Below are 22,149 nucleotides of genomic sequence, written 5' to 3' on the forward strand. Positions count from 1 at the left end.
ATCTCTGCTTCACGTCACTGATACGTGTGGGGTGGGATGGTGTATAAACAAAGGGAAAACACATCATTTTAGAGGCTGACTGCGGGCTTCTTCGCCGCCCTGGTCTCCTCAGGAGAGCCCCTGCCAGCTCCGAGCTGGGATGTGGGCGGCTTTCCCCCTGCCCTCCAGGGGCATTTGGGGGGTTCAACGCACCCCCTGCCCGACCTGGCTCCCCTCTGGGGCGGAGGAGCCGCCTGCTGCGCCCAGCACGGAGGGAGGGCAGCCGGCTGAGCCCCCCCCGCCGTGCCCTGGGGCTCCTGGGGCCGGGCAGCGGGAGCTGGGGCATGGCCCCGCCGCCATTTTGTGCGCGCCCCCTGTCCTCCAGCAGGGGGTGGTGCTGGGCACGGAGCGCGCGCTGCCTGTCCCTTTAAGGCCGCCGGAGGCTGCCTGTCCGTCAAGGCCCGCCGCGCGCTCCCATTGGCCGCCGCGCCCCGTGCCGCACGTTGGCCCGCCCCTATCTATAACGGGGTTTACCAGCACTTTCTCAAGGGCGCCGCTGCGCGCCTCAACCACACTACCGCGTCAGGGCAGCCCCGCCCTTCGCGCCTAGAAGCGCGGGTACTGTCGTTCTATTGGCTGGAGGGGCGATCCATCAGGTCTCATCCCGCCCCATCAGCGAGAATATCGCCGCCTATTGGTTGTGCAGCGTGTCGGTCAATCTTCGCTCCCCGCGAAGTAAGGCCGTGTGATTGGTGGAACGACCTGCCGCTCACCCACCCTCCCACCCCCTCTCTCCCTCGCACACCAATCACCATCCGAACGAGGGCGAGCGGCGCGCTCTGATTGGTGGATCCGCCTGCCGCCGGGCTAGGCTGCGCGCCGGATATATGCAGCCGGCGGCAGAGCACGCCGCTGCGTGAGGTGCTTCTCATCCGCCGGGGCAGGCCTGTGGTGAAGCGGCGCCTCCCGCTCCCGTCCCGCTCCGCCCGCAGGTGAACGGGGGCGCCCGGCCCGGGCCGGGCGGGAGGGAGGGAGCCAGCGGGGCGCGGCTGAGGGGGGCCAGGCCCCCCCCGTGCCCTCCCCTTCCCCCTCCCCGGGGCAGGCCGCGGCCTGAGGGGGGGCCTGCCCCCCCCCCCCCCCCGGCGCTGAGGAGGCCGCGGCCCCGCTCACGAGGTTCCCCCGGGCCCGCCGGGGCCTTGTGGCAAGCGCCCCGCCCGCGGCCGGGCCCCTTGAGGGGATGTGGGGAGCCCCCAGGGCCCGCAGCGTTCCCCGAGGCTGCCCAGGGGGGGTGAGGGGGCGGCCAGGCTCCCCCTCGGGGCTCCCCGGGGTTGTTTTGGGGGCCGGGAAGGAGCGGCGGGGGGGGGGGCCGCATGGTGCGGGTCGGGGCGCGGGGCCGCCAGCTTTGTTCTCGGCTGGGCGCGCTCCGGGGGTTTTGTGTCCGTGAGGAGTGGATTTTTTTCGGGGGGAGGGCCCAAACCGGCCGGGGATGGGGGTGCTGGGGAGCGGGGAGAAAGAGGGGGGTGCCCAGAGGGAGTGGGGGCTGCACCCGTGGGGTTCGTGGATGGAGGGAGCCGGGGCTCCGGCCGGAGGGCGCGCATTTTGCCCCCGCTCTCGGCGTGACCTTGGCTGGGTCTGAGATTAAGCCAGGATTTAAATGCGAAGCGCTGCTCGCAGGGGCGCTTCCCGGCCTCTTGCAGGACTCTCAGTGTGCTGATTGAGGGGGGGAGGAAGGGAAGGAAAACCCACAGAGGGAAGGTTTCGTACATCTCTCACGTGCGCTTCAGTCTCGAGCTGGGTAATCTAATACGTTACCAATTTTTGATGGGCTTGTTCGGTGACTTCTTTTGTTAAGGCTTGCATACATATAGTCGGTTACTCGCTGCAAAGAAAATGATTTATTCCCCCCCCCCCCCCCCCCCCCCAATTGGTTGAAAGCAGCATTTGCAGCAAGCCGCCATATTTTCAGTGCATGCTATTTTTGTCTAGCCTGGGCTCTCACAGGCAGAAGTGACAGCTTTAGGAAATGTGGACACTGCTATTGAGCTCCAAAAGCTAACGCTTCCAGGTGCCACAAATCAGATGTAGTGCGTGGTGGGTTGTGTTCAGCTAACAAGACCTTGTAGATGGGCATCATAAAGAGAAGGGGGTGAAGAAGTTGGGAAACAAAAACTGCAGTTGAGTTCTTTTCTGAAATCTTAATTTTCACCAAGTTTTCAGTTTTTCTTAATTCCTTTTCTTTAAAGATTAAGACTAATAGTTTTACTAAAAAAAAAAAAGTTCTGTGATACTTCTGTGACTCTGGGGGTAGCAGGGGCGCATCCTGTGAACTGGACTCACCTTTTCCAGGAGCGTTTCAGTCAGTGTACTTCATGTAGTGAAGCTGAGCTTTAGTCTTTTTTTTTTAAAAAGGCAGCTTAGTAGGCCACATAGCTAAATTGAAGGCCAGTTGTAAGTATTTACGTGTTTAGGGGTCTTGTACCCCAGTAGTAGAGCATCTTTATGATGAGAATCTCTAGGCTTTTTGTTAGTAACTCATGTTCCAAAATTAGTTTTCCCGAAAGGCAGTCTTAAAACACACTAGCAAGTGGAGCTCTGCACAGTCCTAGAAAAAGGATCACCTCAGCTTTGGAACCTCTGGAAATGTACATCTTTAAATATAAATCTTCATTTTAAAAGAATCTTGCATACATAAAATCCAGCTGAATAGTGGTCTCCATTGAGTTGTGGGAAATAGAAGAATACAAGCTACCCCCAAAAAGGGAACTTGTCTAAGTGTGAGCCCATTTAGTTGAAGGCTGCCAAATGTACTTGAAAGTAAAAGAGAAGACCAGGCAGACCAAGTTTCCTTTGTGCATGTGGGTCAAATGTAAACATCAGCATCATCTGAAGGGATTCCTCGCTTTTTTTGGTGACACCGCGACCTAAGAAACAAAACCAAAAGTAGATGGTGGGAAAGCTTTGTGCGCTGTGAGTATAGGACCGCTTTGCCCTATTGTTCATTTTGCTGCTGACACAACAGCATCAACCGAGTTTGTCGCACAACTGATAGTACTCTGGGTTTGAACACCTTGGTTTTTAAATGTGAAACCTTCAGGCACCTAATGAAACAGGAAATTCTTTATTGTAGTTCTGGTTTTAGTGCGCTTACTGCACTGCCCGTGGTCTTTTGAGAATGTACAGCAAGTGTTTGAGTTTGCTATCAGAATTCACACTTAAAAATAACCTCAGTAAGATGCACCTTGTTTTAGCATTTTTTATGAGGTGATGTTGGTTTTGCTATACCCTTCACTTTCAGTAGTGACTGAGGGTATGTCTGAAAACTGGTTCAGAAAGCTAGCATTTTTTCTCCTTGTGGACTGTTATAATAGTGTATATTGAGGAGCATGCTTTAATGCAAGTATAGTAAAACAGAAATGGTGTTACTGTATGTGCACATTGATATTTCTGTTCATAACAGTAGTAATTTTGAGAGAGCAGTCATGAGATTAACATAAATGGCTTATTGGATGAGTTAGAAAAAACTTGAAAGCTTGAATTGAGTGTTCTAGTTTTAATACTAGAATTGAGCCTTTTTGTCCAGGGAAGTAGTGTGATGAAAGAAAAATCAAAGAGGAAATCAAAGTAGAACATGGCTTTGGGTGGTGCTAGTTGTTACGCTGGCTGTAGTCCGCTGTACTTGAAATAAACCAAAGGTGGAAGTGATAGTTTTGTCTAGAAGAGTGGATTTTTTTTACAGGTGCCTGTGTCAAACTTCCAGAATTGATTTGAAGAAACTAATAACTTCGTGCTGAAACTGCTAATAGACTTGATAATCTCCAGCTACTTCACTGACCAAATGGGGAAAAAAAATGCTACCCCCAACCAAAATAAACAAAAACTTTAACCTTCAGATAATCTAAAAAGATGCCTCAAACTGTGCTGGCAATGAGTATTATATAGGTCCGGAGCCCCAGTTTAGCTATATTAAGGCTGGATCTCTTCCAGAAGGCCTAGTTGGTGGAGTACTTGCTCTGAGAGCTTGGAGATGGTGAGCTGTCAGTTACGAGGTTTATAACAGATTTGTACATTCCTTGCTGAGGCAAATGTGAAATACGGAATCTTAAAATGTGGGTGGCCATCATCCATTTTCTTCTGCATTGCCCTGTGCTGTTTCTAGCTTCACTTTTGGCTGTTATGCTGATCTGTTTTGTTTTTAAATGTCTTGAAGTAACAATACCATGATGGATCAGCCTTAATTGCTAGGATCCAGTCTGTATTTGGTGGTTGAGCCTTCTGTGGCTGAAATAGAGGTGACTTGGTTGACTCCTAAAGGCATCTGTTGCTTGGCATGCAGAAAATATTTTGTCAAATCTTAATTCTTGTGACTTTAATCCAAGTGGGAGTGTGCTTATTTCATTGTAATATCTGTGTAGCTAGGTGTTCTAATCTGCTTCATCTGAGTGCTTGGGAGTAACTTTGGCTTTTTACTTTAAGAAGCTGCAGTGGAGCCAAATGGAAAAATTGCAGAGCTAAGAGAAGATGACTGGATCTGCTGCCAACTTCATTGAGTTGTTGGAGCAGCTCTTGGATGTCAAAACAAAACCTATTCTAATGGCAAAATCATAGGGTATAAGTAGCTACTTCATAGTGAAGCAGTTCAGAGAGCAGCATGGACATAAAGTGACTTAATTTTCATTAACAAAATCAGTAAACAAACCATTCCGACTGTCACTGGCCTTTAGGGTGAAGTTTCCACGGCTAAAATGTAGCTTTACAGAAAAATAGTACTCCTGATTATAGGCTAAGGGAAGTTGGAATAGGTCTAGTTAGGTATAGAAATCCTTCAACCTAGTGTAGGAGATGGCCTCTCTGGGAGGACCTGATTTTAGAATTAAAAGAAGCGTAGGAATATTTCTGTGAATTCTCAAGGCTTTGAGATTTGGGAGAACTCACATTTTGAAGAGGAGTTAATTTTGGATTTCAGTCAAATCATGGGGGCCAATCTTCTGTGTAAAGCTTAATGCTACATAGCTATCTTGTGATGATCTGAACTAGTTATGCTCAGGGCAGATTATCTGAGTTTATCTTACATCAGGTCCCTTACAGCAGCCTTGCTTAACTTGCTTTATTTCCATGTCAAGACAATTTTCAGCTTTTCCTCATCAAACTAAAGCAGGATATAAGCAGCCCCTGGAAGTGTACTAGTATGAAATGGTGAAGGGATGAGGCATGTTCCATTTGTTTTGGAGCTGTTCACTTAATATAACACGCCTGGCTACGAATGTTAATGTCTGTATGTCCAGAGACGGAAAGGGATTCAGGGGAGTTGGTACAGGTGGAGGCTGTTGGGATTGTCTTGGGGGTAACTGTTACTGCAGGATGACCAAATTGTTTCTGGGTGTTCTGAAAACAAAAACACGAGTTGCTTACAGACTGTATGGTAAGCCCTGCCGCAGGTGAGAGCTGACCTTTACTGCTGTCTCATGAAGGTCCCCCAAATAGCGATTGAAATTCAGTCTGTACTTCTGAGACTGTACAGGTCCGCTGTCAGTAGCGGAGTCCTTCCACAGAAGGGGTTTAGAAAAGTAGCCATCAATTCAGAGCTCTCTTGCCTTTTGGGCATCTAGGAAGACCAGAGGGATTAAGATGTCTAGTTTGGTGCTTCAGTATTTTCTAGTCAATAAACGTTGAATAATAGCAACTTAAACTTGTGCTTTCTCGAGCTTCTGCTTTACCTATTCTGCATCTCCTTTGTGTAAAGGGTGGCATGCAGATCGTGATAACTCCTTGAGAGGTGCAGAGCCATGCTGGGACATCTGAGAATGGAGGGCAAACACCTCACGTTCCCCTATCATAAATCTCTAGTGCATGTTATTGAAATAAACTGCCCGTGAAACTCAGTGTTTTGGTCTGTTGGTAACGTAAGAAATAACTTAGATATGTATCTTCGGAGTTTGAATATCCTTCTCCTGTGATACAGAACAGCAGAAGTTTTCAAAAAGTAATGCAAATACACTAGCTGCAGTCTGAACTTGATGGCTGAAAGGTGACCCTTGCTGGGTCATGGGCACAGGGCAGCTGTTACAACATTAACTCTGCAGTAAAACCTGTTTCTTGATGCTAATTCTAAGCAGGAACCGAAATGCTTAGCTGCTTCTGCCAAAGTGCTAGTCTCCTTCTGTGTATCGCTAATGTTGCGGTTTTCACTGAATAGAAGGGGTGACTGCGTGATACTAAGTGGTAGAAAATTGGAAGATAGCTGAAAAAGATTTAAAAAGGGGAAAAAAAATACAACAAACAATGTAGGCCCTCTGTTCAGGGAAAGGAAAGTTCTGTGGACAGAGGCTAAGAAGACTTGTTGAGAAACTCTTGTGATAACACTTAAGCGTAATTCCAATTTATTTTAAGATTCAAAGTTAGATCACTTCTGTCTCCATTCCTTTTTAAACAGAGCCGAATCTGCTGTTTGTCTTTGGACAGTAAGTGGGCCTTTGTGTTCCTAACTAGGATAGTATCTCTTATTATCCCCAGATCACTGTGCCGTACTTACACTTCAGGTAGTTCTCTTTGTATTCGGTTTCTCTGCGTTTGATCTTAATGCTCTTGAAGTTGTATTCCTCTGAAATGGTCACTGTTCATTTAAATTCTGAATGATGGCAGTAAAAAAAATCACCAGTTTGTCTCTTTCTTGCTTGGCAGAGCTGAACAATACAAGAAACACTGAATGTTGACTGGAAGCTGGCAGACTCCATCGCATCCATGTACTTGTGGTTCACACTTAGGTTTGTTAGCAAAAACACAGGCTGACTTCTAGAATGACAGCTCTTCTGCAGCAATTCATGGTTTGTTTATTTGTATTCTTGCAGTGTTTAAGGGCTGTACATTGCTGCTGGGTAAGGCTTCCCATCTGCCACTGGCAAGCAGTGGTTTTTCAGTATTAACATGAGCAGTGTTGAATGTAATTCTGAACTATTTTTATCCAATTTTAAACATAACTATATTATATCTTCTTATCCTGATTATTTTCTAATCAAATTATCCAAATAGTTAATCTTGAATTCAGTTTTCTTAACTTTTTGTTTTCTAGTTAGTACAATGTGTAGCTCTTCTGTAGAGTCCTTCATCAGTATATCTCAAAGAGCATCAGAAAGGGGTTCAGGTATTATTGCTCTGCCTTTCTGCAGTATCGTGTTAATAAAGTACAGAGAGATTTTTACCTGAGGGTGGAGTATTCTGGTTGCTGTCTTTTTTTTTTTTAGACTCCAGGTCTTGGTAATACCTCAGGTACCCTGTGACCAGAGGCACTGCCTCTCTGTAGGCAGTGTGGCTGTTGGATGGAAGATGCTATTCTTAATTAGTCAATGGAGAAATGGCTGCATTAAGTATCCAGATCCACATCTTGAAGATTATTAATAAAGGCTCTTCGTACACTGCTCTGATCTTGGTTGAGGAGTACCTGTCTCTGGAAGTTTGTAGTCAGTACTTACTACTTATGTCCTGTTAATTTGAATGCTCCTAACCTCATGATGTGTTGTTGCAAATTCCATCTTTAAATGTTTCACTGTTCTTTGGGCAAGTTATCCTATCGCGTAGCTTTCAGCGTATGGCTTGTTACCTCTTAAGATGATTTTTCAGACAGTGTTTTCCCTCTGGATCTGTCAAAACTCAAAAGTAGAACTGTCTGCTGGCAGGTAACTGTAATGGCTTGTGCATAAAATGCAGGCTGTGATAGTGCACCTTGTGACACTGTACCTCATCCATGTGACACCAGTAATGACTCCTGTTTTTTAAAGGAGCTTAGTGCTTTGAAGCTTTTGTTGCTTACCTATTTGAGGTGCTTTTTCAGCTCTTCATGGTTTGGTCTTGAGGTTAACAACTGGGGTTGTTCTTTATTCCTTCTCCCCCTCAGATGGTTAATGCTGTATTAGAAGAAGGGCATCTCACATCTCGGTGTATCTGGTATCTTGTAGTCTTTTAAATATGCATTTCCTCAAAAAGGCTTACATTACTTGAGAGAAAGCTAGCATAGTGATACAAATCCCTGGATGAGACAGGCTCTGGAATTTGCCGAGTGATGCAAGTTTGGCTTGTTTGCGTTTCATTGTTCCCTCTGCAGTGTTTTGTATCTCAGTTCGCACAGGTACCGGCTGCCCTGGTTTTGTTTAATCAGCATCAGTAGCAACCACCAGTCACATAAAATGTGTGGAGAAGGGGAACTAACAGGATTTTTTTTGCCTTTGATTTAATGTATGCTTCTAGGAGGCATTACATACAAAATATTAGTGAGTTTTATTTCACTTGTACTGGCTGTTTTTCTATTCTCCAAAGCAGCAGTGCAACTGCTTCTAATGCTGGTTACTCCATACAGATAAATGGTTTGTAGCTTTGAACATCCCCACCTCTTCCGAAGGAACCTGCAGAAATCCTGAATGACACTTAATTACACAGTCCTGTTAATTATTGACCAGACCTTTAAAGTCCAGCAAAATTGCTTTTTTTGCTAGTTTTGTAATGTGATACACTTACATGTAGATGCTTCTCTGGGTGTTTTGAGTTCTCCAAGTCCTTTTATGTTAAGGAATTAATTGATATGAAAATAGGGAAGTAGAATTGCATGAGAAGTTTGACATTGTCGTTTAAAGGGGGAAATATCTTCATTTGTGAAGCACATCAATTATATTGTCAGAGTTGCCTTTGTATAGTTAGGGGTAAAGATTTAGAAATGAAAGATACGAATTGTACTTCATAGAAGTTGATTAGGGTGTCGGAAGCAGTGTGTAACAGCTCTGGGAGAATATCTTAGTTAAACTTGTAATTAAAAGGTGGTGAGGAAACGACACTTCTTACTCCATAAAATGGACCAATTTGTAGAGAGAGGCTCATGTGATATTACATTCTTGTCTTACAGCACACCAACAGACAAAAGAGAGCATGTAGAATGTAGGATTGTTCCTTGTGTCTGCTGTGTAATATTCCAATCAGAGAACTGCAATCCATTGTAGTAGCTCTTTTTTTTGACAGACTGCTTCTTGTATGGAATATAAGTCAAAAATAAAGTTTAGACAGCCAATGGTTCACTTTCACAATTGTATAGCAGTCTGAGAAAATACTAGATTTTCTTTGACCCTATTAATTCTGTTAATAGTAACATGCTAATATGCTCTGTGGACCTAAATTTGCTAATACACAATTTACATAAATGGCTCTAATTTACATAACTGTACTCTAGAAATTCAGTGCCTGGCATTGATTTCCTGCCAAGTAGGAGCATTGTAACAGATGGTGGAATTTTCCACTAGCCAGGTGATAACCGCTGTAAAGGAGGTATTTGTAAGTCTCCTGGCTTAAGGAAAGGGCTCAGTTATGTTGCAGAATTGTTCTAATATATTTGCTATAATTTGAATTATTCCATGTTTTACATATATAGAGTAATATGAATGAATCTCATTGGATTTCCAGCTTTTCCTATCAATTCTCATCCTTTAATCTCAATTGACAACAGCATTTGGATAAACTATCAGGAGTAATGTAGTGACAGCTCAAACATTTGGTACTATCATGATCTGTGCGGTAGAAATGTAGTATAAAATATTTGCAGTTATTCTAAGGTCAAGGAATAGAGAGCTGAGTAACAAACTGCTCATGAGTGCTAAGGAGCAAATATACTCCGGTGATGCTTGGCTTGTATCATTCAGGTTGCGCTGGCTGGGGCTCAAGAACAGATGGCAACTGGCAGAACAGCAGGTGCAGCAGGAGTAAAAACAGATTGTTGTCCCCTGATTAGGTCACATAGAGGTTTTTCCCATTTCTTTTCAGATCCTAAGGAGAACTGGGCACTCTGCTGTTCCTCCTTTTTCCATGGAAAGAGTTGGTTCTGAGACTTTTCACCCTCTGCAGTAGGAGTATGTCTTGTAAATATGACATAACCACTAGCCACTACCTTCCACATGTCTTCAGTGTAGTGCTGGGACAAGTCAGAACAGCACAGAAGATGATGTGAGTGCTGGTGGGTTAATACTCATGAGGAGTCTTTCACTGAGGACAAATCTGAAAGAGCTTTTGGTAGTGAGCTGTGGTGATTCAAGTCCTGCAGGTAACAGTTTACCATTTTGTGAGGAAATCCAGCTTTGTACATTCATATTCTAGAAGCAATTGGAAAATAATTCTCAAAGGAGCCTGATTCCTTTAACAAAACTGTGTAGAAAATCTGCCTCTGGACATCAATAGGGATGTGGCTGGATCCTGGAGGAAACTAGTCTGTAAAGAGATGAAATGCGTTCACTACACCCCCAACTTCCCCTAGAAAAAGGAAAGAGGGGTGAACAAGGAGTGTGTATGTGCTGTCTTACATGGATCTCTTGCCCTACTCAGTGTAGGGGATATGGTAGAACTGGTCTTCCAATCGTAAACCCACAGCACGGGCAAGATTTTGAACTTTTGTGCAACAATTGAGTCTCGCATTGCCAGGTAAACCAAGCTGAGTCTAAAAAGTGAAGGTGTTGTCTGCCACTGCAGCTGCTTCAGGGTCATTCTGCTTGCAGTGATCGTATTTCACAAGTGCTTTACAGGAAATAGAAAGTGAAATTAGGAAATCAGCATAGTACCCACAACTTATCCTTACTTGCCCTGTTGTGTTTTTCTTACTGATATTTTGTGGGGATCTAATTTAACATGCACTAGAAGGCAATCAAGTTCATAAATTTGAGGTTTTAATTAGTTACCTCAGACTGTGTTCAGTCTTGGACATCTGTATGTGTGGACACTATGCTTATGATTCAGAGGCTTCTTCAAAACCACATACTGGGAACTTCCTAAAATGAAAGCGGTCTGCAGAATCTGAGCACTTCCTGCAGGCCAGACCCAACTGTGGCATAGCACTTTCTCCATGGTTAGCTCTTGAATGTCATCACCAACTGAAAGCTTTTCAATATATGAAAAGCCTTCGTTAGTTCTAGGTCATGTTTGGTCTTAACTCCCTGTGTGCTGTCGCATAGGTAGCATTTCCTTGTACGGTGTTGATATACACACTTCCTACTGAACGAGCAGGAGCTCATGTATACGTTCATCCTCTGGAGCCTGTCAGATCTTTCTCCCCTGTATTTAACTAGGAAAAAGTGCATTTCAGAGATGGAATGAGTAGGCTTTCTTTTAAAACTTAAAGAGAAAGTGGTGTGAATAACTCACCTTTTTTTCTGTTAAAAGCAGGACAATACACATCAGTGCACACAAAGCTATACCAAGTTTTGCTGTAGTAATAGCACTTTAGTTATACCTTCTGGTTTGAACCTTAAACTGCATACCTCCCAGGATAGGAATTAGTGTATTGTATCTCTATCTAGACTGGATGCAATGCATACTGACCGTTACTGGTGGTTTGGGTGGAATCACATCCTCAAATACGTTACTGGCATGTTCTGCCACTGCTTAAATGTTTTCTTGTCTTTCATTTACAGCATGTTTTGTGTTAGACCACAGTTGGAGATGGAAGAAAGGTGCCAGATTAGTTTGGATTTAGCTTTATGCAAAATCCCATGTTCCATGCCTCCCCTTGTGTTCTTGTTTTGGGGGGGGGAGGGGGGTTGAAATTTTTTTTTCAAAACAGCACTGCTGGATGTGTGAGGAATAGCTTCCTTTGCAGACCTATATGTGACATGCACTTGAAACTGTTGATGTAAAATCCTAACCTGGTAGGTCACCTCTGTCTGCTGAAGCTACAATTTGTTATCCGTTCTTAGCATTTAAAGGAGTTCTTGTTTGTTGCTTTCACTACGTTTCTTGAATTTCAGACAAGATCCTGGGGTGAACAGGACGAGGCTTTACACAAGGGCACAGAAAAGGCAGTCTGTCCCCACTGGCTTTGTTCAGGTGATAGTTGTGGGCAACTGTGTTTACCCTGGCTACAGGGTGCTGCTATGTGACAAGAGAAAACTTGTCCCAGCGTAACTGCCGTGGCATGCGCTTTGCAGACTCCATCTGGATTGCTCTGCTAGAGGACCCACTTAGTCTGACTTCCATTATTTAGTTCTTTAGGTAACACTGCCATTTGAAGCTACTCATAACTGCAGTATTAAATAAAAGCACATAAGTGAAAGATGCCTTCTGAATTAGCGGTCATTTCCTGGGGCTCAAGTTGGTACTGTATTGGTTCGGATTTGCAGAAACAACTGAACTGTGTGCACCAATAGCAGAGCATATTTCTACATTCTCCTTCCAGTTTCAATCTGTCTTGTATGAATTTGAACAGCTTGCATGAATACTCGAAAAGAAAGAAACAGGAATGTGCTTTGTTTTGACTGACCTGTCCTGAAGGGATATGTGTATATATAATCTACCTGCAAATACTTCTTTCTTGCAATTTACTGACTCGCTGAAGTTGGGTAGAAGGTACCCAGATCAATTTATCCTTTGGTCTAGGTATGTGACTGATCTTTTAGATTGAAGTGATAGGTAACCTGCTGAGTTCAGGGAAAGTAAGGGAAAAGCAGCATACATTTGTTTGTAGCACAGTAATTTTGGTATAATCTGATATTCCTCTACAGCACTTGTCACTCACAGGCAGGGAGTGCTGCACTACTGACAAAAATAGATTGGACTTTTTCTGACCTTTTAAAAATGCCCTTAATAGAGTAGCACAGGCTTTGCTTTGGAACATCTGACTTTTAATTCTGATTCTGAAGTCAAGTGAGGTAAGTAGAACTTGGATCAACTATAAATGACTTAGCCACTTAGCAAATCCTATTGAAGAAGCATGCTTGCTTGTTACCTGCATTTCACTGAGGGCTGCTTGTGCAGCCTCTCCAACCACTTGGTTTTGTTCCCTGGCAGTCCTCTCCTCCTCTTCAGCACCAAAGACTGATGTCTCTGACAACATACCGGTTGAACTGCTAACAGGTTTTCGTGTGTGCTTTCCACCATGATTATGTGGCTTATGCTGTCAGTATTTGAACAGTGATGTGAAATGCTAGTGTTTTACGGAGCATTTGATTTTCTTTAGCTTTCAGTTGACCAAAGAAATGGTGATGGAGAAGCCAAGTCCCCTGCTGGTCGGGCGGGAATTTGTGAGGCAGTACTATACTCTGCTGAACCAGGCACCTGACTATTTGCACAGGTAAGGCTCTGCTTCACTTGGTGTTTTTTTTCTGTATGCATTTCTTAATTTTTTTTGTTAAAATCGGTGAATAAACTTACTCCCATGACTTGGCTTGCCAGATTTAAGATTTGGGCACTTAAGTCTATTTTACACAAGACAGACTCTGGGTGTAGTTTGCTTCCAGTTTTGATCAACTAGGTTAAAATATGAATAATGAAGATTAAAGGAGCTATAAAAACTTTTGTTCTGGTTGCTATTGAAATACTGCTAGAGGTATTCTAAATAAAGGTAAATCAGTATGTTGCTTGCTACTTCTAGTTGTGATCAGTATAAATGAAAGCTGGATAAACATTACTTAAACAGTTTTGTTTGTCTTGGTACCATGCCTCCTGACTGGGGGAGAAACTGAAAATGGCATGTACTCCTATACTGGTATGTCTCAGTCATACCACCAGCTGCTTCTTGAAGTCAGACAAGTTATGAATGTGCAGCAAACTACAATCTGTTATTGAAACAAAATGGTCCTGTTTGACTTGATAGGTATCGTACATTGAGGACTTACCCTCATTTTTGAAGATATGTTTTGTTATATCGTGCTTTGACGTGGTAGATAAACAACTCTTGAAACTTTCCTTCTTCCAGTCTCAGGGAAGCCTTCAAAAGGCTTTTCAGAGATTTTTTCCAGTTAAGTGGACAGCTGACCTCCTCCTTTTGGGTCAGAGGAGAGTTTAGGACATGCTGTGGATTCCAGTTCTAGCCTTTTTTTATCTGCTGTCAGAATGCAGTCCCATGATGTTTGACTTTTTAGCTTGTAATTTCTAGTTATAAAATGGGAGGCTTATGTGCAGTGCTTTCAGTACTGTAGATGAACAAAACCTGCTATTGCTCCTTGCTGAAGCTTTAAACCAGAGCTTGAGGGAAGCCTTTCATGTCCTGTGTGTTCAGGTTACTGTGTTACTTTGTAGCCCTTACACAGGAAGAGGAGAACAGGGTTGCACCATCCAGTTTCCTATAAGAGACTTTGTTTTTGGCTATTAGTGATTGGGTATCTGACAGACCTGAACACTGCAGCTTACACAGGAGAACTTTGCATTTTTTTTCTCCTTTGATCAAAAAAAATTGTTAGTGACACTCTGGAATTGTATGGCTGTATTCCAGTAATTAAGGCAGAAAAAAATACTTGTTTGATAGTATATTATAGTGTACTCTAATGTAGAGGCTCTGTGGTGTTGCACAACAAATATTTAAAACTTCTTTCCAACAGGTTTTATGGAAAGAACTCTTCCTATGTCCATGGTGGCTTGGATTCTAATGGAAAACCAGCTGATGCAGTCTATGGGCAGTCTGTAAGTACTTGGAAAAACTTAGTGTCATTTCATTCTTTTTCTGGTCTCCTTTGTGGTTGAGGCAGATATCCAGCTGTGATTCATTCACTTTGTCAAAGTGTTTTCTGTAGAAAATGGGGAGAAACAACTGTCTAATTGTAAACAGCAATAGTTACACAAGATGTGCTTCCTTTTAGTAAAGTTAATAAAATTGCTTGCAAAGCAAAACAAAGAGAATGCTGCCAAGCTTGCTTGCTAGAGTTTAGAAATAGAATCTAAAACTGAGTGTGTTGTTGCCTTTCTTCGGAGGCTGCTGACTTAGCAGAAATGGCTCTCGCAGTGTAACCTTTATTCTGTGCTTTTGTAGGAAATCCACAAGAAGGTGCTGTCACTAAACTTCAAGGACTGCCACACAAAGATCCGTCATGTGGATGCCCATGCTACCCTCAATGATGGGGTTGTTGTCCAGGTGATGGGAGAGCTCTCCAATAACATGCAGCCAGTGCGCAGGTTCATGCAGACGTTTGTACTTGCGCCTGAGGTATGCTATATTGAGTGACAGTTATTACAGTGCTTACACTCTAATGTCAAGATTTGAGGCCTTTTTGATTCACCGTTGGAATCTGAGGAGTTAGACTAGAAAGGTAGCTTACCACACAACTTAGTAGTAATACTCCGGAGATTCCGAAGGAACGTCCCTGCTTCGGTATGTTCATCTGTTAACCCAGAATATCATAACTGCAGATGTAAACATCTAAAAAAATATGGCTACTAGGTACCTGCAACACACTTTTTCCTTATGCATTTCAAAGTTTATTCTTTGATTTGCCCTCCTAGGAACTTACCCTTGTATCAGGAAAGGACTAGTGGAAAGAGGAAAACACTTCGTCCTTTGAAGACAAAAGATCCAGATTTTCTTATTCTCTAAATGGTTTACTTGTCAGTGGAAGGTGGCTCTCAAAATAGGCAACTTTTTTCAACAAAATATTTCAAATAATTGATATTTTCACCATCATAATATGATGGTGAAAAAGGATTGCGAGATCACTTAATTCTTAGCCCTAGGTCAAACTGAAAAATAGATACTTAGAGCTCTGGCTCCTACTTTGTCAATGTTTTTGTCAGCTATCAGATTTAAAAAGCGCTAAATGAATTTCTTCTCTTGGTTCATGCATACTTAACTTGCATAGTATGATGCTGTTTTTTCTGAATAGTGCAGGCTTTTTTAAAGGGGGCAAACTTATATAAATCTTTAAATGGGAGAAGGATGAGTTGCTCCATGAGTTACTGTTACCTTACTTCATTTTTTACATTATTGCAGTTGATTTAATTGAATCAGTTCCTTCCTTTTCCCTTCTAGGGTTCTGTTGCAAACAAGTTTTATGTCCACAATGATATCTTCCGCTACCAAGATGAAGTTTTTGGTGACTCTGACACTGAGCCTCCAGAGGGTAAGTACAGGCAAATCTTGGATGATTCTGCTGGTATTTGTTCCTGAGTCTATTGCAATGCTTAATTCCCAGACTGGAGGAAGCATTTTCTTAAAGCATTAGGCTTCAGGGTATTCTAGGTCTCTTTCTTGTCTGTAGTTTTATTCTTCTTTTACTATGCTGTCTATACTTCAGCGAGGATTTGCAATATACAGACAATTGCTATTTTTCTGGCATATTCTGTTTCTGTTAAAAGAACTGTAAGACTCTTTTTGAGCAATAGCAATCAGACTTGTAGGCTACAAATCTGCTTTTCTGAAGTATTTGGAAAATGTTGTTAGACCTTGGTCAAAACTGAGTAACCTAAATGATAGCATAAGTATAAGGAAATATGTTTAATGTCATGTCTTGATATGCTGAAGAGCGCAAATAGGAAACACAAGGCTTCAAATACATGTTGTGGAAGATGACTTGGGCTTGTACGGAATATTAAAGCTGTGTGTTTTTTTCTAACTTTGAGTAGAATCGGAGGAAGAAGGGGAGGAACCTGAGGAAAGACAGCAGACACCTGAGGCTGTTCCTGATGATACTGGTGCTTATTATGAGCAAGCTGTCAGGTAATAATTACATTAGATTAAGTCAGGTGTTGTGTAATACAGACTGTTTGTAAAACAAGTCAAATGAACTTAATGCTACTCATCATTGTCCCTTTTGACAGTTGAAAGACAGATGAAACTTAAGTGCTGTTAGGCTGAAGGCAGGGACACCAGATTTTCTGTAGATGCAATTTTTTGATGGTCTGTAGCGTACTATTGTGAGACTTGCATACTTGTGCAGTGTAGCCTCATCTAGACGGATTAGTTTTGTTCTTCCTCTTGAAAGCAATGTGATTGACTTCTGTATTGAACAAGTAGTATTCCTTACCATCCAGTGATCTAATCAAATACGATACCACTTCTGCTTCCTTTTTTTGTGGTGATAATAGCAATGACATAGAGGAACACCTGGAAGAGACAGCTGCAGAGGCAGAGCCTGAGCCAGAGCCAGAACCTGAACAGGAACCTGAGCCAGAGGTGCAGGAAGAAAAATCTGAGCCGGTGTTGGAGGAGTCAGCTCCAGAAGAAACTGCAGAGAAGAGTCCTTCTCCAGCTCCTGCTGATCCAGCCCCTGCAGTACAAGAAGACTCCAGGGTAATGACAATGGGTGGCACTTTTCTGTGGTGTAGTGGCTTCATCAGTGTTAGACTTTGTTTTGTTCATTGTTCTGGTGCAAGAAGTATCTGGAATTAGATAAAAGTGCTTAGATGCTTTAATTCTTTTCCATGCCCAAGTTACTCTTTTCAAGTCCAGTTGCCTCCTTTCCACTGGCTCCTATACAGTAATAGGTAGTTGAGATTATAGGTAGTAACTGCTTGACTAAGATGTTAGGACCTAAAGGAAGGCTTTGTAAACTTAGTAGGTGTGTGAACTGTGACAACAGTGAGAGGCTCAAATTCTTTGTTTGTAAACAGAGCTTCTGAAACTTTGAACAGACTGTAACCAATGTGCTAAATCAGGAAAATGGGTAAAATGTGACTTTATTCTGAGGTGGTGACTTTTGTCACTCTTCAGTGTCAAGAGAAGCAAAAGTAGTCAAATGAATATTCCAGAAAGCAATACTTTGAACTCTTGTTTGGTACTTGGTGTTAGGCTGCTGCTGTGTCGTATTTCAATTCTACATGGGTTTCAGAAGTAGGTTAAAGTGTGACTTTGTTACTGTAATACAAAGTCTTCTGAATTGGAGCAATTTAAAGGCTGAATTCAGAATGTCAAGTAAAACTTAAGCTATCCTATTACCCTGTGTCTGTTAGCTATATCATCTGAAATATATTTCAGAGAGAGATAAGCACCTGGAGTTGAGTTACAATCTTCATTTCTTTAGACATTTTCCTGGGCATCAGTAACCAGTAAGAACCTCCCTCCCAGTGGAGCTGTTCCAGTATCAGGAATACCACCTCACGTTGTGAAAGTACCGGTCTCACAGGTAGGAATCCAGCACCTAAAGCCATTAAGTGCTAAACTGACTGGCAGTAAGTTGAGACAGGAAAAATGTAGTGAAATCTACTTGATTATGATCTGAATTCTTGGAGAGACTGAAGACTATCACAGTGTCCTGTGAGATTTAGTAAGTGTTATTCCATGTTTTTGTATTGAGAAGGAATAATTCCTTGTGAAGGAAAAACAGGGAATGCTCATACGAGTGCTGACTGCGTCTGTAGTCTAAAAAAGTTACCCCCTTAGCAGGAGAGGCAGTTTCTCTAATGGTTTTTCCTTTGCTGATGAACAAGACTCTTGTCATGAATGAATTTATTGTAATATAAACTGTAACTGTGGCCTTGCTGAGCCAAATTTAGGCTTTTTTCTATATTTTCAAGGTATTTTATCTGTAACTTCATAGTAAGCTCTTAAGAGTTGAACCCTACTGTTATGTTTGGTTCTTGCATGATAATTTGTTTTTGAATTCATACAGCCCCGTCCTGAGGCAAAACCTGAATCTCAGACCCCACCACAGAGACCTCAGAGGGATCAGAGAGTGAGGGAGCAGCGAACAAACATCCCGCCACAGAGGGGTCCTAGACCAAGTAAGAAAAGCTACAGACTAACACCGTTTTCTTCCCTTTGGTTTGGGGAATCAGTGTGATCTAAGTTTGAAAATCTCATTAACTGTCAGTAAGTGAATATTTCTACCTAGATGGATATTCTAGGTTATCTTAGTCTGCAAAGCTCTAGAGCATGTTTTAGCATTCTATGAAGTATCCAAGGTTCTATTCAGTGTTTGATTTCAGTCAGGTAACAAAAAGCAAGCAGTTACAAACTTGCTAGTGTGGGATGCTTTCTTCTTTTAATGTGTAAATGGATAGACAGTTTGAATTCTTATCCTATAGTAAGGCATTTAATCTGACCATGCCTAGCTTTTTGTTTATTTGGACTGGGTTTTCTTAAACTTTACTTTTATGTTCAAGTTCGTGAGGGTGAACAAGGTGATGTGGAAACTAGACGGATTGTGAGGTACCCAGACAGTCACCAGCTATTTGTTGGGAACCTTCCTCATGATGTGGATAAGAGTGAACTAAAAGAATTTTTCCAAAGTAAGTTGGCTGCTCTATTGTACTTCTCGGGGTTTGGGGTTATGGCCATCCGTGCGGTCAACAGAACATTCTAATGTGTGACCCAAGAACTTGGCTCTTCTCTTGCAGGCTATGGCAATGTGGTTGAACTGCGCATCAACAGTGGTGGGAAGCTCCCTAACTTTGGGTTTGTGGTGTTTGATGATCCTGAACCAGTTCAGAAGATCCTTAGCAACAGGGTAAAATAAGCTTTTTGTCAGTGATTAGTTGAGTGATTAGTTGCTCTGATAACAGGCAGTGTTTTTCAAGTGACTGACAAGAAGTTATTCCTCTTGGTCCCTTTCTAACTTCATGTGTATTCTCAAGTAAGTGGGGTGTTTTTGCCTCCTATATTAAGGGCCTGTACAGCACTTTTACAGGCAGCCTTTTGTCATCAAAGTAGCTGGTAACAACTCAAGTGAGTTAAAACTTTTTCGTTATAGAGGGTTTTCCCAAGAGAGGTTGCTGAGCTCTGCACAGGAAGCAGGTAAATACCTTTCAGAGAAGAAAGAGTCTGACCTGTATGGGCAAGGAGGTTTTTTTGCCAGAAGTTGAATAAGAAGGGATTGAGAGAGAGGGAGAAACAATTATCTTTGCTGCAAGCCCATGTAAATGCGTAAATTACGGTGGATGGGCATTAAAGTATTTTTTTAATGTAGACTTAAATCCTGTAAAAGTACTTTAACATACCTCCTACCCTGCTTTGACCAGTGCTAAATTCTGTTGCTTTGCACGTGTGCCCAGTGCTTTGAGCAAGCATGTGTCCAGAAACAGTAGGGCTCTTCTTATCCTGAGAAGATAAGTTTTAAAGGGTTTGGTAGGTAGTTAATAAAAAGGTAAACCTGATGTCTGTTATCTGATGTAATGCGAGAGTTTGCACTGCGATTGTAATAAAGTCAAAGCATCTTATTACAGCTGCTTTGTCCAGCGTAGCTGATGGCTAAAGCAAGGTGATGTACTTCGTCCTTAGATCTGTTAGTTCTGTAACCAGTTCAGCTGAATTAAATAGCTAGACTTTTTATTTGATGAAAGCACTTGTGCTGACAATGATATATCTTTCAATATTTTTCACATTCTTGTTTGTGCAACTACTGGAATAAGTTGTTTGGAATGATCAAATCCTTATTCCTGTAGTTCTTAGTTTTTTGGACTTCAGCTCTGGCTGCAGTGAGGCTTTCTGGATGTTGCCAACCTGTTCATTTCCGTTCTCTCTCCGTTCTCGTTTCACTGAGGTTTCCGATCTAGCAAGCACTTGTTGCTGCAACTATAAAAAGTTGAACCTGATCAAAGTGAAAGACTTCACTGGCCTGTATAGCAAGGTGGTAGAGAGGATCCAATGTTTTATGTGTCAGAAGAAAAAACTGGTGGAAGACTGGATTACCACATTAATAAAATTAGGTTACTGTTAATAGTTTAAATACTTCTTAAAAAAGTGTCAGAATGCTCAGTATTAGGTGTGAGATTTGTTTTACAGTTACTAGAAAATGGCTATGGTCAGGCTATGCAACCAGTCTTGTGCTTGGCTGGAGAAGATATAAAAAGAAACGTCTGTTCTTTTGAAAACCACTTTTCTTGGATGGAAAGGAGGATATTAGATGAAGTTGCAAGGATCTTTTGACTTTGGAGACTTACGGATATTTCCTTAATGAAAGTACCTCTTTTCTTTTGTTACAGCCTATCATGTTCAGGGGAGAGGTGCGCTTGAATGTGGAGGAGAAGAAAACACGAGCTGCCAGGGAGGGTGACCGCAGAGATAACAGACCACGTGGACCTGGAGGCACTCGTGGGGGGCTGGGAGGTGGGATTCGAGGGCCTCCACGGGGAGGAATGTCCCAGAAGCCAGGATTTGGAGCTGGAAGGGGGATCGGGCAACGCCAGTGAATGCATCGTGGATGTTGACGTGGTGGCGCAAACCCTTTTTTCCTGCAGATTTGTGAATTTCAGCCTTGGGTATCTTGGAATGTGGCCCTAGCCTGTTATAGACTGCTACGTTTGATACTATTTTGGCCCCTTTTTGTTTGTGTTATGGTTTTGTGATTATTTTTTCTAGTCCTTGTCCCAGATTCCAGCTTTGTGGAACAACGTTTTAGGAAAAGTGGATTTTAAAAAGAAAAGAACTGAATTTCCTTGCTCACCTCAAACTTACGGACTGGATTTTTTTTGGTACCAGTGGTCTTTCCTAGAAGAATGTCTTTTTGTTTTTCCTTTTTTCTCCCCTTCTACTGAATTTGGGTGCATTTCAGTCAGTGGAATAATATTTCACGTGCATGCGTTCAAGAGCCTGTAGGAAAACATAGTACTTGGCAAGTATTTCAAGGGCAGGAAAGCAAAACTATTGATTTATCCCTTGAGGGTCGTATGAACATCCTCTGATCTGGAGATATTGCCACTTGAAAAATTGACATTCACCTTTCTCTTTGTGGCGCTGTAAAAGTGGAATAATGGGTATCCGTAGAATCTTTTTTCTTTTGATACGTGATCACGGAAAAGAATTCTAACTGCTGTTTTACCACTTTAAAATTTTGGATTGTGGGATAGGTTTTAAATGTCTAGAACTTGACTCTTAAAACACTTTTCCTGAACTTGTGAAATTTTTTTATTGAAATAGGGAGGTTTTTTCATGTTTAGTTTGTATTTGTATAAAAAAGCAAAATTGTTGTGCCTTCTATTTATCTCTCATTCCAGTCTTGGCAAATTGTTTAAAAAAATAATAAAAATAAAAAAGGTCTAGATTTGCTTTATCAAGTCAAGAGTATGTTGGAGTTCTTCCAAGGGGAAGATGTTCTTCATTCTGTCACTAAGTTTGTTAGGTAGAGGTGGTTACAGCTGAAGCTTTTTAATACTGTCTGTTTATCAGTTTGGCATTTGAGTAATCAAAACTGAATAGTTCTTGGATGCGGAACTTAAAAATTGAGCTTTGATGCTGGGCAGGTTCTGTTACAAATTTTGCAGAAGTACTTTTGTGACATTCTTTCTCTCTACAATAAGTGAGTTACTTTTGCAGTTGAGGCATTAATTTAATCTCCTGCTTCTGCCGAACCTGAAATAGATGGCATTTTTGTCAGAAACACAGAAGGTGCCAGTCTGTCCTGGAGTTAACAGAAATGCGCTCTCCTACTTCCTAAATAAGCTGAATAAATGAATTTTGGTTGGAGAGATCTCGTAAGACTTTACTGCACAGAACAGTGTATTTTTGTAGCA

At 42.3% G+C, this 22,149-nt stretch overlaps 1 protein-coding gene across 4 annotated transcripts; it reads left to right on the top strand.

The window, feature by feature from the left end:
* Positions 1-796: 796 nt before the first annotated feature.
* On the top strand, positions 797-21,693 carry G3BP1 (G3BP stress granule assembly factor 1). Of its 4 annotated transcripts, none has more exons than XM_040573299.1 (12): positions 797-971; positions 12,953-13,066; positions 14,313-14,394; positions 14,741-14,914; positions 15,734-15,824; positions 16,327-16,420; positions 16,789-16,993; positions 17,724-17,825; positions 18,312-18,423; positions 18,805-18,930; positions 19,018-19,148; positions 20,623-21,693. In XM_040573299.1, exons 2-12 carry the CDS (start codon positions 12,972-12,974, stop codon positions 20,827-20,829), a joined length of 1,419 nt encoding a protein of 472 aa, XP_040429233.1. In that variant the 5' UTR covers positions 797-971; positions 12,953-12,971; the 3' UTR covers positions 20,830-21,693. The 4 variants fall into 4 exon arrangements, with proteins under 4 accessions (XP_040429233.1, XP_040429234.1, XP_040429235.1 ...); XM_040573300.1 differs by having other exon boundaries at positions 825-971; positions 19,039-19,148; XM_040573301.1 differs by lacking the exon at positions 17,724-17,825 and having other exon boundaries at positions 825-971.
* Positions 21,694-22,149: the final 456 nt, after the last annotated feature.

This window comes from Cygnus olor, chromosome 14 (assembly GCF_009769625.2).
Source record: "Cygnus olor isolate bCygOlo1 chromosome 14, bCygOlo1.pri.v2, whole genome shotgun sequence".
In the NCBI taxonomy this organism is placed as follows: Eukaryota; Metazoa; Chordata; class Aves; order Anseriformes; family Anatidae; genus Cygnus; species Cygnus olor.

Coding starts and splice junctions, on each gene's coding strand:
- G3BP1 (XM_040573299.1), top strand. CDS start 12,972: ATGGTGATGGAGAAGCCAAGTCCCCTGCTGGTCGGGCGGGAATTTGTG. Junction 16,421..16,788: donor TATTATGAGCAAGCTGTCAG/GTAATAATTACA, acceptor TGGTGATAATAG/CAATGACATAGAGGAACACC. Junction 16,994..17,723: donor CAGTACAAGAAGACTCCAGG/GTAATGACAATG, acceptor TCATTTCTTTAG/ACATTTTCCTGGGCATCAGT.